The sequence below is a fragment of the Strix uralensis genome, chromosome 12, assembly GCF_047716275.1.
Source record: "Strix uralensis isolate ZFMK-TIS-50842 chromosome 12, bStrUra1, whole genome shotgun sequence".
NCBI lineage: Eukaryota > Metazoa > Chordata > Aves > Strigiformes > Strigidae > Strix > Strix uralensis.
Genome location: NC_133983.1, coordinates 12,793,839 through 12,815,476, shown reverse-complemented (window position 1 = coordinate 12,815,476; position 21,638 = coordinate 12,793,839). Strand labels below are relative to the sequence as shown.

At 39.4% G+C, this 21,638-nt stretch overlaps 2 protein-coding genes across 5 annotated transcripts in view; one reads left to right on the top strand and one right to left on the bottom strand.

Moving 5' to 3' along the window:
• ANKRD27 (ankyrin repeat domain 27) overlaps positions 1–14,144 on the top strand; it is a 407,401-nt gene extending 393,257 nt beyond the window's left edge. For 2 of the 3 annotated variants that reach the window (XM_074881394.1, XM_074881393.1), the window contains exons 22-29: positions 3,317–3,439; positions 5,173–5,370; positions 6,572–6,691; positions 7,289–7,450; positions 8,371–8,479; positions 9,866–9,947; positions 10,517–10,589; positions 12,394–14,144. In XM_074881394.1, the coding sequence (XP_074737495.1) occupies positions 3,317–3,439; positions 5,173–5,370; positions 6,572–6,691; positions 7,289–7,450; positions 8,371–8,479; positions 9,866–9,947; positions 10,517–10,589; positions 12,394–12,669 (1,143 nt within the window). In that variant the 3' untranslated portion in view covers positions 12,670–14,144. Of the gene's footprint in view, positions 1–3,316; positions 3,440–5,172; positions 5,371–6,571; positions 6,692–7,288; positions 7,451–8,370; positions 8,480–9,865; positions 9,948–10,516; positions 10,590–10,998; positions 11,065–11,692; positions 11,699–12,393 lie in introns of all 3 variants that reach the window. The other variant, XM_074881395.1, reaches the window with a different exon arrangement.
• Positions 14,145–15,701: 1,557 nt separating this feature from the next.
• On the bottom strand, positions 15,702–20,395 carry PDCD5 (programmed cell death 5). 2 transcript variants are annotated; one of them, XM_074881396.1, is made up of 6 exons: positions 20,301–20,395; positions 19,171–19,211; positions 17,945–18,006; positions 17,387–17,478; positions 17,073–17,144; positions 15,702–16,683 (listed from the first exon to the last, which is right to left on the bottom strand). In XM_074881396.1, the coding sequence occupies exons 1-6, from the start codon at positions 20,364–20,366 to the stop codon at positions 16,636–16,638; spliced, it is 381 nt and encodes a 126-aa protein (XP_074737497.1). In that variant the 5' UTR covers positions 20,367–20,395; the 3' UTR covers positions 15,702–16,635. The 2 variants fall into 2 exon arrangements, with proteins under 2 accessions (XP_074737497.1, XP_074737498.1); XM_074881397.1 differs by lacking the exon at positions 20,301–20,395 and adding an exon at positions 19,712–20,159.
• Positions 20,396–21,638: the final 1,243 nt, after the last annotated feature.

The following is a 21,638-nucleotide window of genomic DNA, read 5'->3' as shown; positions in this document are numbered from 1 at the left end:
ACCCCCCTCTAACCATAACCTCTCACCCTACCCATACCGCGAAAACACTAACCCTAACCCAAAACCTAACCCTATGCCCCAAACCGTAACCCTAACCCTACACCCTAACCCTAAACACTAACCCCAACTCCTAACGCTAACCCTAACTCCTAACCCTAACCCTAACCCTAACCCCCCTCTAACCCTAAACCCTAACAATACCCCTACTGCTTAAACCCTAACCCTAACCCAAAACCTAACCCTGTGCCCTAAGCCGTAACCCTAACCCTACACCCTACCCCTAAACGCTAACCCTAACTCCTAACGCTAACCCTAACTCCTAACCCTAACCCTAAGCCTAACCCCCCTCTAACCCTAACCCCTAACCCTACCCCTACCGCTTATAAGCTTAAGCCTAAACCAAAACCTAACCCTATGCCCCGAACCGTAACCCTAACCCTACACCCTACGCCTAAACGCTAACCCTAACTCCTAACGCTAACCCTAACTCCTAACCCTAACCCTAACCCCCCTCTAACCCTTAAACCCTAACCCTACCCCTACCGCTTATAAGCTTAACCCTAAACCAAAACCTAACCCTATGCCCCGAACCGTAACCCTAACCCTACACCCTACGCCTAAACACTAACCCTAACTCCTAACGCTAACCCTAACTCCTAACCCTAACCCTAACCCTAACCCCCCTCTAACCCTAACCCCTCACCCTACCCCTACCGCTTAAACCCTAACCCTAACTCAAAACCTATCCCTATGCCCCAAACCGTAACCCTAACCCTACACCCTACGCCTAAACGCTAACCCTAACTCCTAACGCTAACCCTAACCCTAAACCCCTGCTAACCCTAACCCCTCACTCTATCACTACCGCTTAAACTCTAACCCTAACTCAAAACCTAACCCTGTGCCCCAAAGCGTAACCCTAACCCTACACCCTACGCCTAAACGCTAACCCTAACTCCTAACGCTAACCCTAACGCCTAACCCTAACCCTAACCCCCCTCTAACCCTAACCCCTAACCCTACCCCTACCGCTTAAACCCTAACCCTAACCCAAAACCTAACCCTATGCCCCAAACCGTAACCCTAACCCTACACCCTACCCCTAAACGCTCACCCTAACTCCTAAAGCTAACCCTAACTCCTAACCCTAACCCTAACCCTAACCCCGCCTAACCCCTAACACTACCGCTAACGCTTAAACCCTAACCCTAACCCAAAACCTAACCCTATGCCCCAAACCGTAACCCTAACCCTACACCCTACCCCTAAAAGCTAACCCTAACTCCTAACGCTAACCCTAACGCCTAACCCTAACCCTAACCCCCCTCTAACCCTAACCCCTCACCCTACCCCTACCGCTTAAACCCTAACCCTAACTCAAAACCTATCCCTATGCCCCAAACCGTAACCCTAACCCTACACCCTACGCCTAAACGCTAACCCTAACTCCTAACGCTAACCCTAACCCTAAACCCCTGCTAACCCTAACCCCTCACCCTATCACTACCGCTTAAACTCTAACCCTGACTCAAAACCTAACCCTATGCCCCAAACCGTAACCCTAACCCTACACCCTACGCCTAAACGCTAACCCTAACTCCTAACGCTAACCCTAACTCCTAACCCTAACCCTAACCCTAACCCCCCTCTAACCCTAACCCCTAACCCTACCCCTACCGCTTAAACCCTAACCCTAACCCAAAACCTAAGCCTATGCCCCAAACCGTAACCCTAACCCTACACCCTAACCCTAAACGCTAACCCTAACTCCTAATGCTAACCCTAACTCCTAACCCTAACCCTAACCCTAACCCCGCCTAACCCCTAACCCTACCGCTAACGCTTAAACGCTAACCCTAACCCAAAACCTAACCCTATGCCCCAAACCGTAACCCTAACCCTACACCCTACGCCTAAACGCTAACCCTAACTCCTAACGCTAACCCTAACTCCTAACCCTAACCCTAACCCTAACCCCCCTCTAACCCTAAACCCTAACGCTACCCCTACCGCTTAAACCCTAACCCTAACCCAAAATCTAACCCTATGCCCCAAACCGTAACCCTATCCCTACACCCTACGCCTAAACGCTAACCCTAACTCCTAACGCTAACCCTAACTCCTAACGCTAACCCTAACCCTAACCCTAACCCCGCCTAACCCCTCACCCTACCCCTACCGCTTAAACCCTAACCCTAACCCAAAACCTAACCCTATGCCCCAAACCGTAACCCTAACCCTACACCCTACGCCTAAACGCTAACCCTAACTCCTAACCCTAACCCTAACCCTAACCCCGCCTAACCCCTAACCCTACCGCTAACGCTTAAACCCTTACCCTAACCCAAAACCTAACCCTATGTCCCAAACCGTAACCCTAACCCTACACTCTAACCCCAAACGCTAACCCTAACTCCTAACTCTAACCCTAATTCCCATCCCTAACTGTAACTCCTAACCCCTCGTAACCCGAACCCCTAACCCATACCCTAATGCTTAAACTCTAACCCTAATGCTAAACCTAAGCCTATGCCCCTAACCGTAACCATAACCCTTAACCCTAACCCTAACCTCCCAACCCTAACCCTAACCCCTAACCCTAACCCTAAACTCTAATCCTAAATCCTAACCCTAACCCTAAGTCCTAACCCTAACCCTAACCCCCCAAACCCTTACCCTAGCCTTAACCGGGAGCCTTAAACCCTAACCCTTGACGCTAACCCTATCTCCTAACCGTAACCCTAACCCCCCAACCATAATCCTAGCCCCTACCCCTATGCCTTATCCTTAAACCCTAACCTGAACCGTAATGGCCTCTCCCTCAAATAGGAGGCATTGCACATTGAGGGAAAAGTGCAAATGTTAAACTCCTGGGAAGTAACAGACCTAAGAAAACTCAGTGCCCCTGCAAAGTTTTGGATACCAGTTAAATGTTATCATCCTTGTTGCTTCTTACGTTCGTTAAGGCAAAAGATGAAATAAAATTTGCATTGATATGTGCTGGCACAGATCATCTGAGCTGAAAGGATTTGGAGGGTTTGAGAATAAGAGAACACTGAAATCTTGATTAGACAGCAGGAAGTCGTTTATAATTTACTGCACCGCTATGCTTGGTAAAATTTCTAGATGCTTTGTCAACAATAACATTTGATTTTTTAATTTGGCCTCTGGGCAGCTGATGCCAGGAGGTAGCTATATAGTCTTCCTGAGATATTCACAAGTGTATGTTTGTGAAATCTTACTTGTCTACATATGCAAATTTATTAGAACATGGAACATTTGGACTCTATAAAGGAGGACTTGCTTTCTCTGCCAGGTACGTTATCTCTTGGAATGGATGGAAGAAGACTTAGAAGATGAGGATGACACAGCCAGTACATCAAAACCAGAATTCTGCCATCCATTATGCCAGTGCTCAAAATGTGGGCCAGCACAAAAGGTTGGAATATTCATTCTGTAAAAAGAATAATTTATATTCTTGTAATGTGACTTTTAGCCCTAGGGAAGTAGCATTCATATTTCCCAAGACCTCTGTATTTCTGTCTAAAAAGCAGTTGAATATATACAGATCTTAACAGAGTTCATCTGGTGTTATGAAATTGTTCTCTTTTTAATTGAACTGTAGAAAATTTTGGATACAGGAACAGTGTTCAAAGATTTGCCCAATATCTAATGGAGTGAAAAAACTTTGCAGTTTGCTTTTAGAGGATGTGGACTGCTGTCATTAAGGTTTGGACAACTTTGAATAAAAGGGACAAATCTTTAAGCTTCAGTTTGTCCTGGTTCTCTTTTATAGCTTATGTTGCTAACTGTCACAGAGTATCAGTGATTAAACCACAACATCTACTTATCTGTTAGTAATCAGGTTAGCAAGGAATACCTGCTAATCCTATATAATCAATGTAATGCTGATAAAGTTTTTAATTGCATGATACCTTTCATACAATCTATATCTAAAACCTCTTCAGAGATACAATATAATTGCAAGGACTTCTTTTCCCCTTATTTATCACGACTGTAGAGGAGAGTCAGGCTTTACAATACACTTTTTTCCAAAAATTTAAATAAAGAATGATCCCAGCTTCTTGGAAATAGAAAACCAATTACTTGCCTTTCAGGAAGAGCATGTATTACTACGTCTGAATGTATACATAACTGGATAAGTCATTGCAAAACAAACCAAAGTATAAATTTTCAGTGTATTGGCTACTTTGAGGTAACAGTATCCATATCACTTAACTGAGAAAATGTAAGATGGCTTAACTTCTTCTAAAATCCTTTTGTGCAGGCTAAGAGTATGCTAGTTGTTCTAAAATGCTTCACATTTACGCCACGTTTTATTCTCTGGTAACATGTGTCCATGTATCTTCAGTACAGAGATCATGTGCTAAAGATGCCAGAGCCTGAGACATAAAGTTCATTTTGTTGATAACAGGGGAAGGAATGGCATTTGCTGTGGAATTTACTTGCCTACTGAATGAAAAGTAGAAGGAGCTTTTTAACTAGTCTTAACCACTGTATTAGGGTAGGTACACATTTAAAAGCACACTGAGGATAGGCAGAATGAAAGATTGTCTACGACTGTAAATCTTAGGCACCTACAGTTTGTGAGAGGAGTAAAAAAGGATCTTCTATACTGTACTGCTGTGTAAGCTGTCTTCCAGGGAGTTTCCTTATTTTGACTCCCTATGGGAGTCTGTTCTCTGGGCCAGTGTTACTTCCACATGAATAAAATTGATTTTAGTTTTTATCTTTACTACCTGAAGCTTCATGTAGCAGTAAAATAGGTGTGTAGTGTCTGTCTCTAAGAGCATAAATGTCTGTATAAATGGAAGTAACTCATAATATTAACACTTACTGTCCATATGTATGAGCATCCTAACAGCTATATTCATCTCAACATGTGCTGCTTTAGCCTCTTTTAAGCATCATGAATACTTTGCCTGGAATTTCTCTATATGAAGCTATCATGGTGGAAGAAAAGTATTGTTCTGTTGAAAAATACTACCAAGCTGCTCTGGTTTACGAACTCTGTCTCTGAAGGTCTCAAATTAGGCTTTGTAGCAGAAGTTCTTGAAATGTCCGTATACTGAGCAGGTATTTGTCTGCATTTTTGTCAACAGAAAGTAGCATGATTAATTATACAGTTTTGTTGTGTATTTTCTTCAACAGAAATTTGCAAGGATCTCTGCTAATGGACTTGGAGTAAACGTTTCAAACCAAGATGGTTTTACACCATTGCATATGGCTGCACTGCATGGACACTCTGAGCTTGTCTCTCTCTTGTTGCAACATGGAGCCAGTATCAGTGCCAAGAATGCAAAACATGCAGTTCCTCTTCATCTAGCCTGCCAGAAAGGTCACTTCCAGGTAACTGAGCCTCTTCATAAATGCAAGCTATTTAACACTTAACCACCAACAAAAAGCTGTTTTGTGAACTTATCAACAAATTATCAACAAGACTAAACCAGTAACAGTGAAAATTAGTTTGGTGACTCTGTTTTTTCTTTTAGTCTCTAAAATCTCCAGATGAAAAGGGGATCTTTCAACTGAAACAGTTTCAGTAGGCACCTTTTCCTTTTTAAATGACCTGAAATAATGGTTTAATGAAAGTGCTGCAAATATCTACTGTCATACACTGAACACTTTAAAAATAGCTTGTGCAGCTGAATGTTCCTATGTATTTTCTGTCTGTACCTTCTGTTCAAGGAGGTTGTGTGTACATCTGTTGATGCAGTGGACTTGGTATCTTCAATAGGCACAATATTAAATATTTACTTTACTTTCAGCTCATTTAAGTAGATTATGAGCCAAATGGAGCTCTGAGGGTAGCAGATAACCTCATTCCTCACTACAAGTCAGGGAAGCATAAGCAGTGAAGGAGAAGCATGAGCTAGTGACAGGAGGTTGTTAATACAGGAAGGAGAGTAAATGAGAGAGGAAAAACAACAATCATGAAAGAACAGGTGCAGAAACGCAAATGGGAATATGCAGAAAAGTGGAAAACTAGAGTTTTAAGAATAAGGAGCTGAGGACTGCAAGAGGAAAAAAAAATTGAGAGAATTGTGAAGATGGTGGGGAGACAAAGCACTAGGGAAGCAAGAAGAAAACTAGAATACAGCTCAAACTTGTAGCTTAATGAAGGTTAGTTCATGCGGTGTATATATACAGCATAACTCCTTCCAAGTGTTCTGATGAGTTTGGAAAGGGTGAAAGGATACTGTTGCTGTGATGGTTTGTTTTTGATGTTTTGTTAAGTTACCGATTATGTGTTTTTCACATACCTCAAGTTTTATTTTCTGTCCTTTCTTTCAGTTGCTTAATGTTTTTTTTTTAAAAAGTGTGTGGTAAAATATGACAATTAGTATGATAGGAACAGATACTTGTGGTTATCATCTGTTCATCTGTTTCACAAAGATGAGACTTGTTTTCTCCATCCTTTTTTCTTCCATCTGTTTTTCATTCTAGATTTCAAAAAAAAAATGTTTAAAAACAAAAGGAGGGGGGCTTTCACTGCATGATTATGGTTAGCTGGTATCTTAAATTTAAAAGTTGTTACTTCTTTCAATAGGTGGTAAAGTGTCTGATGGATTACAATGCTAAACAAAATAAAAAGGATATATATGGAAATACTCCTTTAATTTATGCATGCTTGAATGGTCAGTATGAAACTACTGCCTTGTTGTTACAGGTAGGATCTCTGAAAACAGAATGTTCAGAATAGTGTTTCTTATGTGATATATGTACTTACCCAGTACTCGGGATCAGTATTTTTAGTTACACATTTCTCTGTCAAAACTACTCAGGGAAAAAATAAAAGTATTTGTTATCTCACTCCTTTCGATCCCTTCCTTTCATGGTGCTTTATTAGATAAATATTACTTTACTATCATACAGCTAACTGTTTTTATGAAACGTTTTTGTGGCAAGTGTTATGTTTTCCTGCTTATGATTCTATCCCGTAGAGTTTTTTGTGGTTTTGTGATTTGTTTTTTTTTTTTAATATGTCTTAAACTTGGAATATGTAGTAGATACGTGCAAAAATGAAATGAGCTGATCCATGAAATTGTGGCTTTGAGAAAGGAGGAAATAATATGATCAGGTGGCTTATTGTTGAACTGGTGATTGCTAGCATATGCTTTCTGCATTTGTATACAGCTACAAGGTTTCTGTTGCATTGTTCTCATTCATACATTGAAAAGAAAAGGAGAGAAATACAGATAGTAATGTGCTATCTCCATTTCATGCTACTCTGTCTTTATAACTTCAATTTCATCTTGCTGTCCAGCATGGAGCTTCTGTTAACCTTTCTAATGCCAAAGGAAATACAGCACTGCACGAGGCCGTGATAGGAAAGAACGAAGCCCTGGTAGACTTGCTACTTCAGAATGGTGCAATGACGCACATAAGGAATGAAAGGAACTGTACCCCTGCAGACTGTGCTGAGCCGGTGAGTGCAGAAAGCTCAGTTCTGACATGAGATTTTCCTAACGTTCCATATGCATAATATAGGAATGAAAACAAATATAAATATTTGTCACAACAGTATTAGCAAAGACTTTTGTATTTAGCAATTATGCATGATATAAAGACTAAAATGCCTGTTTATTGGACAACGTACAATATGATACCTGTAATATATGAAACCTGTTGCATTTCTAAAGTTATTCTAGACAAAAAGGATGAGTCTAGAAAGAGTGAAAGCACATATGTGAATGAAAATGATGTTAAAATCTATGCTAGTAATGGCAGAGAGCAGAACAAATACTGAATGTAGGAAAATGAACACCATTCACTAATCGGTTACACTGCTAGCAATCTTCGTTGTTCCACCCACCATCTTTTGCCCTTCATGCCTTTTGATACCTTTTATCTTGTAATTTATAACTCTGACCTTCCCCTGTATTCACAGCAATAACATAGTATGTAATATTAAATTATAAAGAATTATTCTTTAAATGATTTGATGCATATCTTTGTGCGCTTAAATAACCACTGAGATGTAGCATAATGAGAGCAAAATTCTGTGCTGAGTCAATTTTAGTATGTGTATTACCATTTAAACTGAAATTAGCTTAACCATAAATAATTATTAAAATAATTAATTATTAAAAATAAATAATTATTAAAATAATAGGTCCAGACTACAAAATCATAACTCCGGTACAGTGTAACTTGTGGAACGCTGATTTTGTCCCTACTCAAAATTATACAATTTAAAGTTTGTATTTATAATGAGGTATTTTTGTGTGTGTTACATTCATTTGGCAGCAATTAATTAACACACTCTGCATAGACTAGAATCCTAAATTGTACTGATGTTTTTCTTTTTCTTTAATAATGCTGAAAATGGAAACTTTTAAAATTAAGAATTCAAATATCATTAAGTTGCTGGAAACAGCACCAAGCTATGTACCTACATCAGCAGAGAGAGAAAAGGAGTGTGAGCAGCATGCTTCTATCAAGATAAGAAAAAAAGGTACATGTCATATTTCCACTGGTATGAGTAAAAAGGGATTTAGGAATTAATGTGCAACTATGTCAAATATTTTATATAATTGATTTACATATAATTAAAGAACAGTCAACTATTTTGTATATTTATTACTGGTAACACCTAAAATACTGTAACTAAATGCAGAAGACTTTGTATTATATTCATGACTGCTGCAAACTCAGTTTTCACTTTTTTGGTGTGTGTGTATGAATTTTACATACAAAAGCATTTAAAGTTAAAAAACATGCCACATTTGAGATTATATAATTAACGAGGTAATAAATGTCCATTTCAGTGCAAAGTAAAACAGATTAATTTAAATCACCTCTAGTTGTCATTTACATTGCCCTAAAACAGGTCAGGGAGTGACTCTTCCATTAGTAATTGTCTCTCATATTATGGGACAGAAATAAGAGCTACAGAGGTAACTGTCTAAACCATTAAGCACAGTTTGCAAAAGAATGACTTCCAGTAAATGGCAGCATATAGCACAGTGTAAGCAAATATGTTGAGACACATGGTACGGTTTGACAATACAGCTGATGTAATGGCTTATTGCCTCTTAAAAGAGATGGTGTTACTCACCATCCGTCCATCCTCACCTCTTCTCTGCTGCCCTCAGCTTCTGGTCTTGCTTATCCACTACTTTCCTTATGTTGGCTCAGAAGTTTTTCAGATTTATTTTCAGGCTGATACAGTTCACTAACGTGGGGCAAGGGGTGTCACAAGTTCTGTGCCGAGCTAGACAATCAGCACAGGGAAGGACCTTCTGCCACCAGAATTGTGGAGAGTAGACAGTGAGGCTGCACAAGCAGGGATTAGGAAAGATGAGGAGCGGTAGTGTGCCCATTTCAGCATCCATGAGTTTGTTAGATGAGTTTTAGTTAGGCTTTTCAGAATACCTCTTGCCTGCTTTCCTAGGAAAGACTGTAAATGTTTCATTAATACAAAACCAAAATTAGTAACAGTATGCTGATGCATAGTTCTGATGATAGTTCTTTCAAATATTATGAGAATAGTTCTAAAAGGACAATAGAAGACATGAGTAAGTAATATTAACAAACAGGTGGTATAGCATCTGTATGTTAATTAATTCAGGTTTGTAAAAATTGGAATTAAGTCCAGAATTATATGGTCTCTTCAGAAGCTTTAGTCATGCTCGTCTGATGAAGAATGCTTACTCCTGTAACTTAAAATGCTTTAAAATTTCCAAAGATAAATTGCAGCTTTGATTCAAGTTATTACTATTATAGTTTTACTGTAAAATCTAATGTCACTAGATACCACTTTTCATTCAGAACTGTGTTTTTTTAATTCTTAAGTGTGACTCAGTTGTAATTTTAGCTGCCTGTTCTTTTAAACCCCTAGTGAATTCGAAGCCATGTGAGAAAGCCGATGATCCCATAAGCAGACAACTTCAACTGGTCCAATCAATTAACAGATTTAACAAGTAAGCATAGAAGCTTCCTCAGAAGTATGTTTATTGTTTCCCATAAGCGAACAAGAAATACAACTGTTAATAAAGCCCAAAAGTGGGTCAAACATTGTTAGACATCACATATGACTAATTTGACAGTAGATGTTAATCCTCCGAGGCATGCACATCCACATCACCAGACAGATGTTCTAGGCATGACATACTCATTGGTGAACAGCAGTGATGTGCTGTGCAGCGGGACTGAAAAGGTGGTCAGTGCAGGAGTACTTGCAAACGTATTTAAAATTGTTTTTGCGCTAATATTTGGTGTACCATAAATTAATAATTTCAGAGCTAGACTGCTTTAAAAATATTATCTTAGTGCTTCACTCAGTGGTTGGGTTTTGCCTATGATCTTTTAAATGTTAATGTATACTCTGTGATAAAATATGGGAAATACTAGTAGGCTGTCGTTTTGAGGTGGGGGTGTCAGACAGTGGCCTTTCTGTGTTGAGATAGTGCCACCATGTGGATTCTCTGTGGCCAAGACTTTTGTGGAAAGACTGACGTAGTTAAATTTAATTTCTTTAAAATATTTTTAGAGCAAAACATTTACGGAGAACAATAACAAGAGATAAAAGTGTCCCTAATTTTGACTATCAGTTAATACATCAGGTAAGTGGAAATACTTTCTTGAATTATTTGTATAATATAGCAAATCTGTTTGTCTGCTATTAATATAGATACATATTACAGGAAAGTTTCTTTACTAGTGGTGGTTGATGAATCCCAAAATTCTGACCTGTTTGCTAAATTGCTAATGTTTCATCATTGCTCAAACTTCAGTGGTGCTTCTATAGCACCTCTTAAACATCTTACTCTTACTTTTAAACACCATAAGCCTCTTATTGCAGGCTTCATCTCTGTCTTGTTTTCTGTGTCATGTCTAGTAAAATCTAGGTTATACCAAGGCTTAAAAAACTCTACAGCTCATGAGAGCTGTAGCCAAGCAGAGATACTATATACAAGAGAGAAATTTTTCAGTAGGTTAAAATTAGGGTTTGCATGATAAGTCTTCTTGTAGGAGGAGATTGTTTGCACCGGTGATAGCAAACTGCATGTTGCATTGTCAGCTGTGACACAAATATATGTAATCAATTCATCTATGGTTGGGGGTACTGTGGTACCCTACACCAATGTGACCCTTGGATGCTGCCCTCCAGCCAGAGCATGTGGTCCCTCTTCCTCCTGTACACTGGCTTTGACTCTCATTGGACCTTCTGCTGAGCCATTTCAGCATACTAAATCAAGACGAGAAACTAACCTATTCAAAAGAAAACAGTTTTCTACCAGGTTAGCTGCCCATTATTAGATTGACATAGTATTGAAAATGCAGACTCTGCCGCTCATCTCCATCTAGAAAATGGAATACTGTTCTATTTCATAGAGCCCTTATGAGGGGGCATTTGCAAAGACCCTTGAGAATGCCAAATTAATTCTATACAACTATAATATTTTATTAATTCTTTCTAGTGTTAATTATAATATCCCACTATTTAATTAAGTGTGGTATTTATATTTTGTCATTGTGGCTCGCTGAAGGCAGTATGTCATGCAAGTACAGCAGGTGTCAAAAAACTAATACGTGACCGTGATATATAGCACTTTAACCGTGTGCGACTGTCGCGGCTTTGTGAAGTCATACAGCTCTAAATTGTTAGCGGGTATAAGCTCCATCTGAAATTTTTTCAAGGTTGTTGCCATTATTCCAGTAAAAGGGTATCGTAATTAATTTCTGCCTTTAGTTCTTATCTTAGAAAGGCTGTCATTAGCAGGCTTAGATTCTCTTTTTTCTCTTAAGTTATTTTAACGTTTGCAGAGTGGCCAGTAATCAAGGAGAGCCACACACTCTGAAATGGAAAAAATCAGGAGCAGATGTGGAAATTGAAGATAATAATAGTTGGAGTGACCAAAAAGTCTTTAAGGGAGGTGGGGAGGGCAGGGATGTCTTCCCTGACAGGCAAGATCTGGAAGCAGGGAGTTTTGCCTTTGCCTTCAGCAGTGCCTGGTTGAGCCTGTCTGTATTACTACTTACACATTTCTTAATGGTAAAAGAAATGGCTGTTAATTTCAAGTACCTTGAGACTTGCATTACAAAAGGTGTTTGGAAGAGTTAGGATGATACTGGGCTAGTGCAGTGAAAATAAGTTTTGGAATGCCTTCATTATCTTTTCAGTTTGTAACTGATGTATGTGTAGCTCAGGGCAGGTTGGCCTCATCTTGTTTTCTCATATATAGACTGAATATAATTACTGTCCTACAAAGTATGCTATTTTTAATCCTTGGCTGTGTTCTCAGTATAAAGAATAACATGAAATTAATGTGATAATTATATTCAAGAAACAGTATATTTATTTTACTTCTTTCTAATGAAGAAAGTAGACAATGCTTTTAACACACCATTTTTCTATCCTCACAGTTAGCTATTAAAAGCTTTGATAAAACCAAGTTAAAATCTGTTGAAACGCTGGACCAGAGCAAAGTTAAGATTTTTGACACAGGATGCAGTGGTGAGTTTGTGAACCATGATGACATGATAGAAGTTCCTCACAGGAGTAAATTAATGCACCGAAGACACACTGTTAATGTGCCACTTTCAGCAGAGAATGTCAGTGATAATAGTTTATCCAGCCCTAGAGATCCAAATATTTCACAATCCAGAGACTGCTGTCACGACTTGCTTTCAAAACATTGACAGGGAAGCCTGAATTCGATGTCAAAAGCTGAGGAACTAGCTGGTGTTAATTTCAATAACCCTTCACTGTACATCAAAGAACTGGATGACGCTTGCAAGCTTGCCTTCAAAACAGAATACAAGGATGACTCTTCAGCAGAAACAGAATGTTCCTAGCACTTTGGAAGACTGAATCCTCTGCTTACGTTGGAGGTAACTACACAGCCAGATCATTACTGATCTCAAACGGGGATGTACTGAGACGCAGACAGCAAAATTACTTTCCTATTCTACTTAGCACTTACTAAAAAATTATATGTAACAGTAAACCAAATGAAACCCTGTATTGTATTTTTCAGCTACCCACTTTGTTTTTAAATGTCTTTGAATTTTTGCATTTTCAGTTTTTAACACTACATTGGATAAGTATATATAAATATATATATTTATATATATAAAGATATATTGGATATCAAGGTATTTATTGCCAGAGGTAATTGAAATGTCTATTTTTATTGTAATATTACAAACCATTATAGTATATATTTCTGTATCTTTCAGTAGCTGGGAAAACAATAGTCCATAACATCTGCAACGCTGCATTAGAAATTTATACATGCTATTAATGTGAACAGATGCAATCCTTGCCAATTTCTTTGCAATGCTCCCCTGTATTGCATCTGTAAGATCAAGTTCTTACACAGGAGACAAGATACTGGGGAAAAAGTAGAAAGCCCTTGACAAAGCTAAACTTTGGAGTCACTGTTCACAGCCAAATCAAAAAAAAAAAAAGAAAAGGTAGACGCAAGCATTTATAAGGACACAGAAAATTGTTGGGGTTTTTTTTGTTTCTTCCTCTAAAGCAAGTCATACAAAAACACACAAATATTCATGATTCTGAACTGGGGCAACATCTGCAGACAAAACTGCTTAGGAGCCTGCTCTGGAGTGCTCTCTAAAAAGGTGAAATTCCAATTATGAAAGGTACTACTTGCATCAGTAAGCATTTGTTGGAATAGGCCAAATATTACTCCATTCCTGGAGATGATCACTGAAGAATTGAAAGCTCACTATGTATCTATGTAACTATGAGATGGCTGCTTAGATTTGAACTTCATTTTCTACTGTTTTGGTTATCGTAGGAGAACATGTAAATAGCACAAGCCAGGTTTCTATGTGCAGTATTTTTTTTCTTGGCTCATCACATCCAGCTTGCATTTTATTTCATAAACTATTTGTATGAATAATTGTTTCTTTTAACTGTGGTATTAGTAAACTGCCTGGCAAAGTACAAAGCTGGAGGACATACTGGTGATTTTTTCAAATAACTTTTTAATCTAAGAGGTAAAATGTGCAGTAAGTGCACGTATGGACAGTTGGAGATGAGGGTTGTGTTTATTTTTCTGATAATTTATGAGTTCCTCTGATTTTCTAATGTGCCTTGGATTTGTGCCAAATGATGGAAAGAAAAAGCTAGTAAAATAACTTGAAAATGGTGTTTTGAGTGCTTTTTTCAAAGCATTGCGTCTTTTATGCAGGTTTCCTTGCTTTGTTTTTGAAGGCATTCGAAGGCTTCATCTTGTGTCTATGTGCAAATTGAGGGATCTGTTGGAATTTACCCTCGAGTTCAGTATGACCTTCTTCCCTCCTGCATTCATGGATTACTATTATTAGGTTGTGTGGTTTTGGATTTAAGACAATATAGAACTGTACTGAAACTGAACATTTGCACTTAACTTCCTTCTCTAGCTCTACATTCCCATTAAAAAAAAAAAAAAAGTAGGATTGATGTTCAGGTATTACAAGCCAAAAGACCAAGAGGAGATACAAACTACTTTTTTTCATCTTGTGATACTATAAAGATGACCTAGAGTAAGTCGCTTACACTTAACCTGTAGCAAAAATAACGTAGATATTACTTACAAAGTTTAAGATACAAGTAAATATTCATGGATCTGATTTCCAAACTACATAGTGAGAATTTTGCTTATGTTTTAATTATACTATGCATTTAACTAAATGATTCTTGTCTTAAGGCTGCCTGACAATATGGATGACAAAAATCAGTTTATTAGTTTATTGATACGGGTAATACTATGCTACAGAGTGTAAGTACAGAATATCCTGCTGTAACTACAGAACATGAGTTAGCACAATGACACTAAGTTCAGTGTCAACTCTTTTTTATTCATCCTTAATCATAGCATGGTTGAATAGCTTTGGAAACAAGTTTTCAGATAGCTTAGTAAATACCTTTAAAAATGGTTAGAGATAAATATCAGAGGATGTGAGCTCTGAGTTAGATCCTTTTTTTCTATTAAAATCAAATTTTGAATACAACAGTCTATGGAAAACAACTTGTTCAATACTGTTATATTTTAAGCATAACATATTTTGTTCCATTCTAGGCAAGCAACGACACAGCTGCCACACTCCCAAGTTTCAGCCTTGGTATCAATGGTTACATAATTACTGGTTAATTCTACTCTTAAAATTTAAGAATTGGCCAAGCATTAAAGTAGCACTTGCCTGTGAAAAACTTGCCCCCCACACTCTAAATGAAATATAAAATTTGCAAGAAAAAAAACCATAGTAGCTTACTCAGGTGACTAAATGCAGACTCGGTGCAGAGCATGTTACTGTACAGTCCAGTTTAATCTCCAAAAGGTTGTAAGTTAAAATAAATCCAAAGCATTACTTCACATTTGGACAACTGAGAATCTGGAACAGCCATTTTGGAAGAACAGCAAGGCAATACAACTTAGATAAATTTAGGAATGGGAAGCATGGATGCTTAGGCTATAGCTGTAGCCCTAATGGGAAAACTTTTAAACCATCTATCACCACACCTTGGCTTGAAACTCTTCACACTGGTAAAGGGTCATTAGTCTAAAGAAATTCAGCATACACCCACAATATTACTGAAGTTAAGGAATTCTAGTTACAAACATAGACAGGCAAAATGCCCAGTCTAGTCCACATGAAACCAAAATAACAACTGTTTAAATACTTTTTAATCACATTCACACAATATGAAAAACACCCACTAGTGCTCACTTGAAACAATTTTATTCTGTTCCAAAAAACACTGCAGTTCGGATCATACATGTTCCTGTTAAATTATGTCAGAAAAGGGTTTTGTGGTAGAGTGTTTATCGGGATGTTACAGTATTTATCCTACTTACTTCCATAACCATATTTTTTGAATAAACATATAGCACAAGTTCAGATTTAATTTATGCATGCAGAAGTTGCGAAAGTTTAGGAAAACAGTATTTTTTTTCAAGGTAAGAAACACTCCAGCCATTTGATAAAAATGGAGGTAGTTTTAAGAATATATGATACCAAGTGTCTGAACAGTGCTGTATTACACAGTTAACTTGCTTTGAGATAGCTTGATGATTTCACAGGGGAATGGTTCAATTGTATGCTGGTTACAATTTCTTTACACAGACTGCCCGATATGAAGTCTTCCAATCGGAACACTACTTTGATACCTTTACTTTGTTTTCTAAGATTTCAGTAAGGACTTGACAGCCAGTGGGCTGCTGGATAGGCTTCCTTCAGGGCCTCAGGAAATCTCATTTCTAACGCTTCTGTGATTTAGAGCCCAGAGGTGAGTCTTTACACTCCTAGAGTGGCTGCTCCCAGCTTTACACTGAGCTCCTCCTCATGTTATGGTATCTCCAATAGCAGCAAGTTAAGCGTGTGCCGTTGCTGAAAGCATAGCTTACACACTAAGGGGCAACAAAATGTTCATGCTAATGAAGCAGTGGGGAACCCCACACTGCTCAGGCCTCTCATACTACAAAAATTTTAGTTATAAAATCCCCTTCTCAGATTTATTTTACAAGACAAGTTCATTTGTTGGCCTTTTTATAATAAAAAAAAAGAAGCGTAAACATTTTCAGATCTTGCATTCTGCCTGACAACAAGCATGTTGCCTTTCTCCAGGCCTTTTGTTTGGCAGACAGTCTTACAGTAGTATTAATAATCATCCTCTTCGTCAGAATCCAATACTTTTCTTCTGTTGAACTAAAATGAGATACATGATGTGAAAACAGAAGGGTCATAGCAAATCCTTTCAAACTCCACTCGTTTGACAATGAATACGTCACATGGGAGCAGAACGGGAGCAGAACAGGAGCAGAACGTTCACCCCATCACCTGCCCACCCCCCCGCCAGGCCCCTGCTGGCATACTGGTAGAGGACAAGCCCAGGGCAGAGCCGCCTCCCGACAGAACGCTGACATCCCAGTGCCCGGAGCGACTGCTGTGGTTCAGTCCCAGCACTTACCACTGTAGGCAAGAGAGGTGCTAAATACGAAGTTAAGTTCTACCCTGAACTGAAATGGTCCAATACACACAAGGTTTCTGCTCTATTTTATAACAAATTAAAATTACATTTAGGAAATAAAGCTCACCTTTACTGTTGTTTTCTTTTCTGTTTGCTGACTCACTTTTTCAAGTATTTCTATCAAACCTTGTTCCGATACCTAGGAAAGCAAAAGAAAAGCCATATAAACACATTCTGAGAGATGCTTAGTATCAAACAACTGAATCACATTTTCCCTTCTCAGAAAAGGTGTTTGATGGAATTATATAGTCATATTTAGAAGCTCTCAATTGCGTTTTTCAGTTTTTTAATGTACAGATATAAAAAACATACCATCTTTTTAGAGTGAATTAGGCCTGAAAATGAATATATGCAACAAAAAATTAGAAAAATGTAACTCACCTTTCCAGCTAGCTGTCCAAATCTTGCCATCTGTATAAGATAATTCTCTACTGCCTTTGCTTTGTCTGGTTTCACAAGTGCTAAATTGCTTACTGCAACAAAAACAGGCTCTGTTCATTTTGTTTTAAAACATACCCAAATACTTTCACTAGTAACTAAAAAGTGACAAATATCCCTATGAAACCGTCGTCTTCATGCCAGGGTCATGAAATAAATTGAAAAAGGCATTTTCATTTATGTAAAACAAAGATACAAGGTAGTTATATTTCTTAATTTTAAATACTTGTTCCTAATTAGATTAACTAATGTTGACTCTCACTACAATTCCTACTTATTAATTAAAACCCATTTTTTAACTAATATCATTCAGATGCCAGTTAATCCCTTCCCCTCCAATCATTGATATCACCAACTGAAAAGCTGTAATAGTTTTATCTTTCCATCAACAACAGTATTTTTCTAGTCTGGCCTCTATACAAGCACATATGTGCTTGATTTGAGCTGCACTGGAGTACACTAGTTAAGAACTTTTTATTAGAAAGTTACTTGGATACTTACATCTTGCACGAGCTGCTTGATCAAGAACTTGAGCTAAAATAGTATTTCTTATCTCTGCTTCCCTATAATGAAAAATTAACACACATTAGAAGTGGGATTCCAAATACCTAAAATAATATACACAAAACAGCAAACTACAGAATACTTTCAATACATTTAAGTGACTTCTTGAGGTCCCTTCAAACTTTACATTTACATGATTTCTTGTATAGCATCTTCTGTCACGGGTAGCTCTATATGTGTTGTAACTCTAAAGTTACATGGCTGACATCTTTCAAGAAATCGAGATGGAGTTTACTATTTACACCTTCTTACTGTTTATTATTACATCTTAAAAGACAAAAGCCATGCTATGCACTGGAAAGATTCTGCATTCAGTTCCATGTGGAATTTCACCAAAGGCAGTGTATGGTAGAGCAGGCATAAGGAATAGTCCATGCAATTGCAAAACAGAACCAAACCTCATTGTTTATTTAGAATTTTTCAGTAAGTCTTCATATACTTACAATATTTGCAAAACTGGAATTTTAGTTTATACATTTCAGTTAATACAAACTTTGTGTGCAAAGTCTAGCTTATCTTTAAACACTTATTTTCGATTTTCCACTTAGTGCAAATACTAAACATTGTTTCCACGCTAAGCTCTGGCACAAATAATTTTGTTTCACATTTTTAACTGCAACAGATGTCCCAGAAAAATCAAATCAACTAGGAAAACATGTTCCCATTGTACCAACAGAGCCAAACCCAAACTCATCACTCAGACAAAATTCCAGTTTGGGAAGAGTTCTGCCAGCCTTCAAGATTTTCTTATGACCAACTCTTACCAATCCTGAGAAGCCAAGGTTTCTGAGTTCCGGAAGCAGATGACAGTGGGAGTCATGCTGCTTGCCCAAAACATCCTATTATATCACTAAGGGTCATAACAGCTCCCAGCTAAGTCCAAAGTGAAAATGAGCTGCTACTGCTGTTCTCCTCCACACCCTCCCACCCCATCAGGGTTCAGACTGCCTGACAGCTCTGTTGTAGATCATCCAATATAGTGGTGGCCTGGGAGCCACACTTGGATCAATTACATTTTAGCTCTCCTTCAGCTTCTTTCCTGGTGGTTTTTACAACAACAACAAAATTCAGGTGGGTATTCCAAAGAAATTAAATACTCAAAAAAAAAAAAAGCTTCAAAATTATTAGATGGAAGACCACAAGCCAATAGTTCTCATTTATACCTCTGTTTTGCTTCCTGTTGCGATGGATCACCGGAAGGATCCTAAAGAATGGGAACAGAATAAATATGATCATCCAAAAACATTCCACACAGGGCAGTAAATTTAAATATTCCAGCAGAGTCAACATAAGCTAAACCCGCCTGACCATGGATGAGATCCTGCAAATAAGAATCTGCTACCCTAGCAAATAAATCTGCCATTCTCTGCTTTCCCCACAAAGCAGTAACACAGTCTAGCGTGGTGTCTAGTGCTACTGGATCTATCCACAGATTGTTGTAGGTTTGGACGTTAAAAGGCCTTGCTGTTAAGGTTTAAGATAATAACATTTCCTAAAGCCCAGAAAACAGACAAAAGCATTTTAAACCCACTAAAGTAAGCTAAGGACAAATGAAATTCCATGTAACACTTCGTATTTATCAACACAGAAAAAAACACAATCCCAGCATGGTATTTTGGGACTAATACTGGCAACTGAGATGACTATGCAGAAGCAAGTAACAAAACAAAGAGAAAAAAACTGAATTTTATGTTGAATCTGCACCTCAAATTTTCTAGGTAACATTTCAAAGTGTGAAAGCAGAATACGAAACCACACGGAGACAGGAAACACGGCCAATCATCAGTATAGAAGCTCCCTTCACAGCAACAATGGAGCAGACTGATGCACTTCAGCTCTGAAACAGCAATGGCTGAAAAGACTGATGATGGTTATCCCTAAGATTGTGAGTGGCACGGAAAATGGGGGAGGGACAGCTTATGTGCTGAACCTTCCAAGGCGGCAGCCAAGGCAGGTAGCAGGAGACAGGCCAAAAGCGCCCTGAAGGCGGCGGCTGCTCATGCGGCAGGAGAGGAGGTGGCCGGGGTGGCCCCGCCGGGGCCTGCCCCGCTACCCCCCGCCAGTCACTGAAGCTGCAGACGGCGACATTTCCAGCCAAAGCAGCGGGCACGGCCGGGACGCTTCCCCCTGCGGCCTCGAGACGAAACCCTTATTCAAGAGAGGCCTCCTCGAGGCGTACCCCCGCCGCTCCCCCGCTTCTGCGAGGCTCGCGCGAGCGCCCGCCTCTCCCCCAGCCCGGCGGCAGGGAGCGGGGGCACTGCCGGGGCGGCGGCGGGGCGTCCCCGCGCCTTACCCCGTGCTTGGCCTGCAGCTCGGCCAGCCGCTGCTGCCGCAGCGCCTCCAGCTCCTCGTCCGCCATGGCTGAGGGGCGGCCGCGCAGCCGCAGCACCCGCGCCGAACTGCGCCTGCGCCGCCACGCCAGGCGCTACCAATCCACCCCCGAGCGCGCTGCCGAGCGCGGGGCGGGGCTTCTCTGAGGCCTGGCCTGACCTCGCCTCAGGATGGCGCCGCCGCCGCCTCCTCGCCGGGTGGGAACGCCGGCGGCTATTAGTCCTCCCCCTCAGCCTCTCTCTCTGCAGTAGTTCATAGTGTTGCTCAAACTTCTGTTCCGTCAGCTTGCCTGTTCTTTGTCATTTTCAGGTCTGCTGGGTTGGTGAGCCCACGTGCGGTTTCATTTCTCTAGCACAGTGGTCGTAGCTGTAGCCATAGTAAGTCTGTGAAGAGAAAAGTGTGGGAAATTACAGTCCCTTTTTTGAGAGCTGGTGATACAAGGAGCCCAAATCAGGCTAGGTCAGGCCTGCTAGTTTTCTGGCTCCGTTCCCATGAGGATGCAGTGCAGAATGAGTGTGTTACGGCAGGTAAGCTGCTGCTGGACTGATAGAAACAGCATTGGTTTGGTGCCTCTGTTTGTCTGGGTCATTATAGGCTACGTTATTGTAGCCACAGACCTTTGATTGATCCCACTTTGGCTGTGTTTTCTATAGGTCTGATTTCCTTAAAATGAGGAGGGGAGAGGGGCAGGATGTGGTTAAGTTTCTCACATGTGCAACATTGAGTGATATTTCCCCAAGCTCTGTTCAGCTGTGACTCCCCCCAAAATAGCTTGCAGTGACCACTGCTTCCAAGTTCAATCCAGAGTTGGCAATTGGGACTAAGAGAAGCATATTATGATACAGCTTCCTGCCCCTCAGCTATGAGGTCTGGCCCTGTCTCTAGAATCTAGGAGTGTGAAAAGCTGATAAAAGGTACTGGCCTTGATCAGACTTGGTACAAAGTCACTCTAATATCAATTCAAAGCAACTATTGTTGACACGCTCACTTGATAGCTTCAGTCATGCTAAATGAGTAACTTTAACATCTCAAATTTCAGCTTTTAATGTTGGTTAGTCACACATTCTTATTAAAGCCTGTATATTTTTCACTCATACTTTGAGATTTAATTTAACAAAAGAAAAATCTTGAACACCGAAACCTGTTCTAACCTGGATAAATAAGCTACAACTTCCTAAAAATAGAGGTTTCTATGAAGATATGTTACCAAATATTTCTGGTCTAGTTTTAAAAGGCAACAAAACGTACAAAGTGCTTGTTTCATTAATACTTTTATTTAAGAACTCCTGCAGTGAACGCA

Bases quoted from the DNA above. Each gene is read 5' to 3' on its own strand.
- PDCD5 (XM_074881396.1), bottom strand. From the start codon at position 20,366: ATGGCGGACGAGGAGCTGGAGGCGCTGCGGCAGCAGCGGCTGGCCGAG. The intron at 19,212-20,300 runs GTAAGGCGCGGG...CCCATTCTTTAG, and splicing joins AGCTGCAGGCCAAGCACGGG to GATCCTTCCGGTGATCCATC. The intron at 18,007-19,170 runs GTATAAATGAGA...TTTTCATTATAG, and splicing joins CAACAGGAAGCAAAACAGAG to GGAAGCAGAGATAAGAAATA.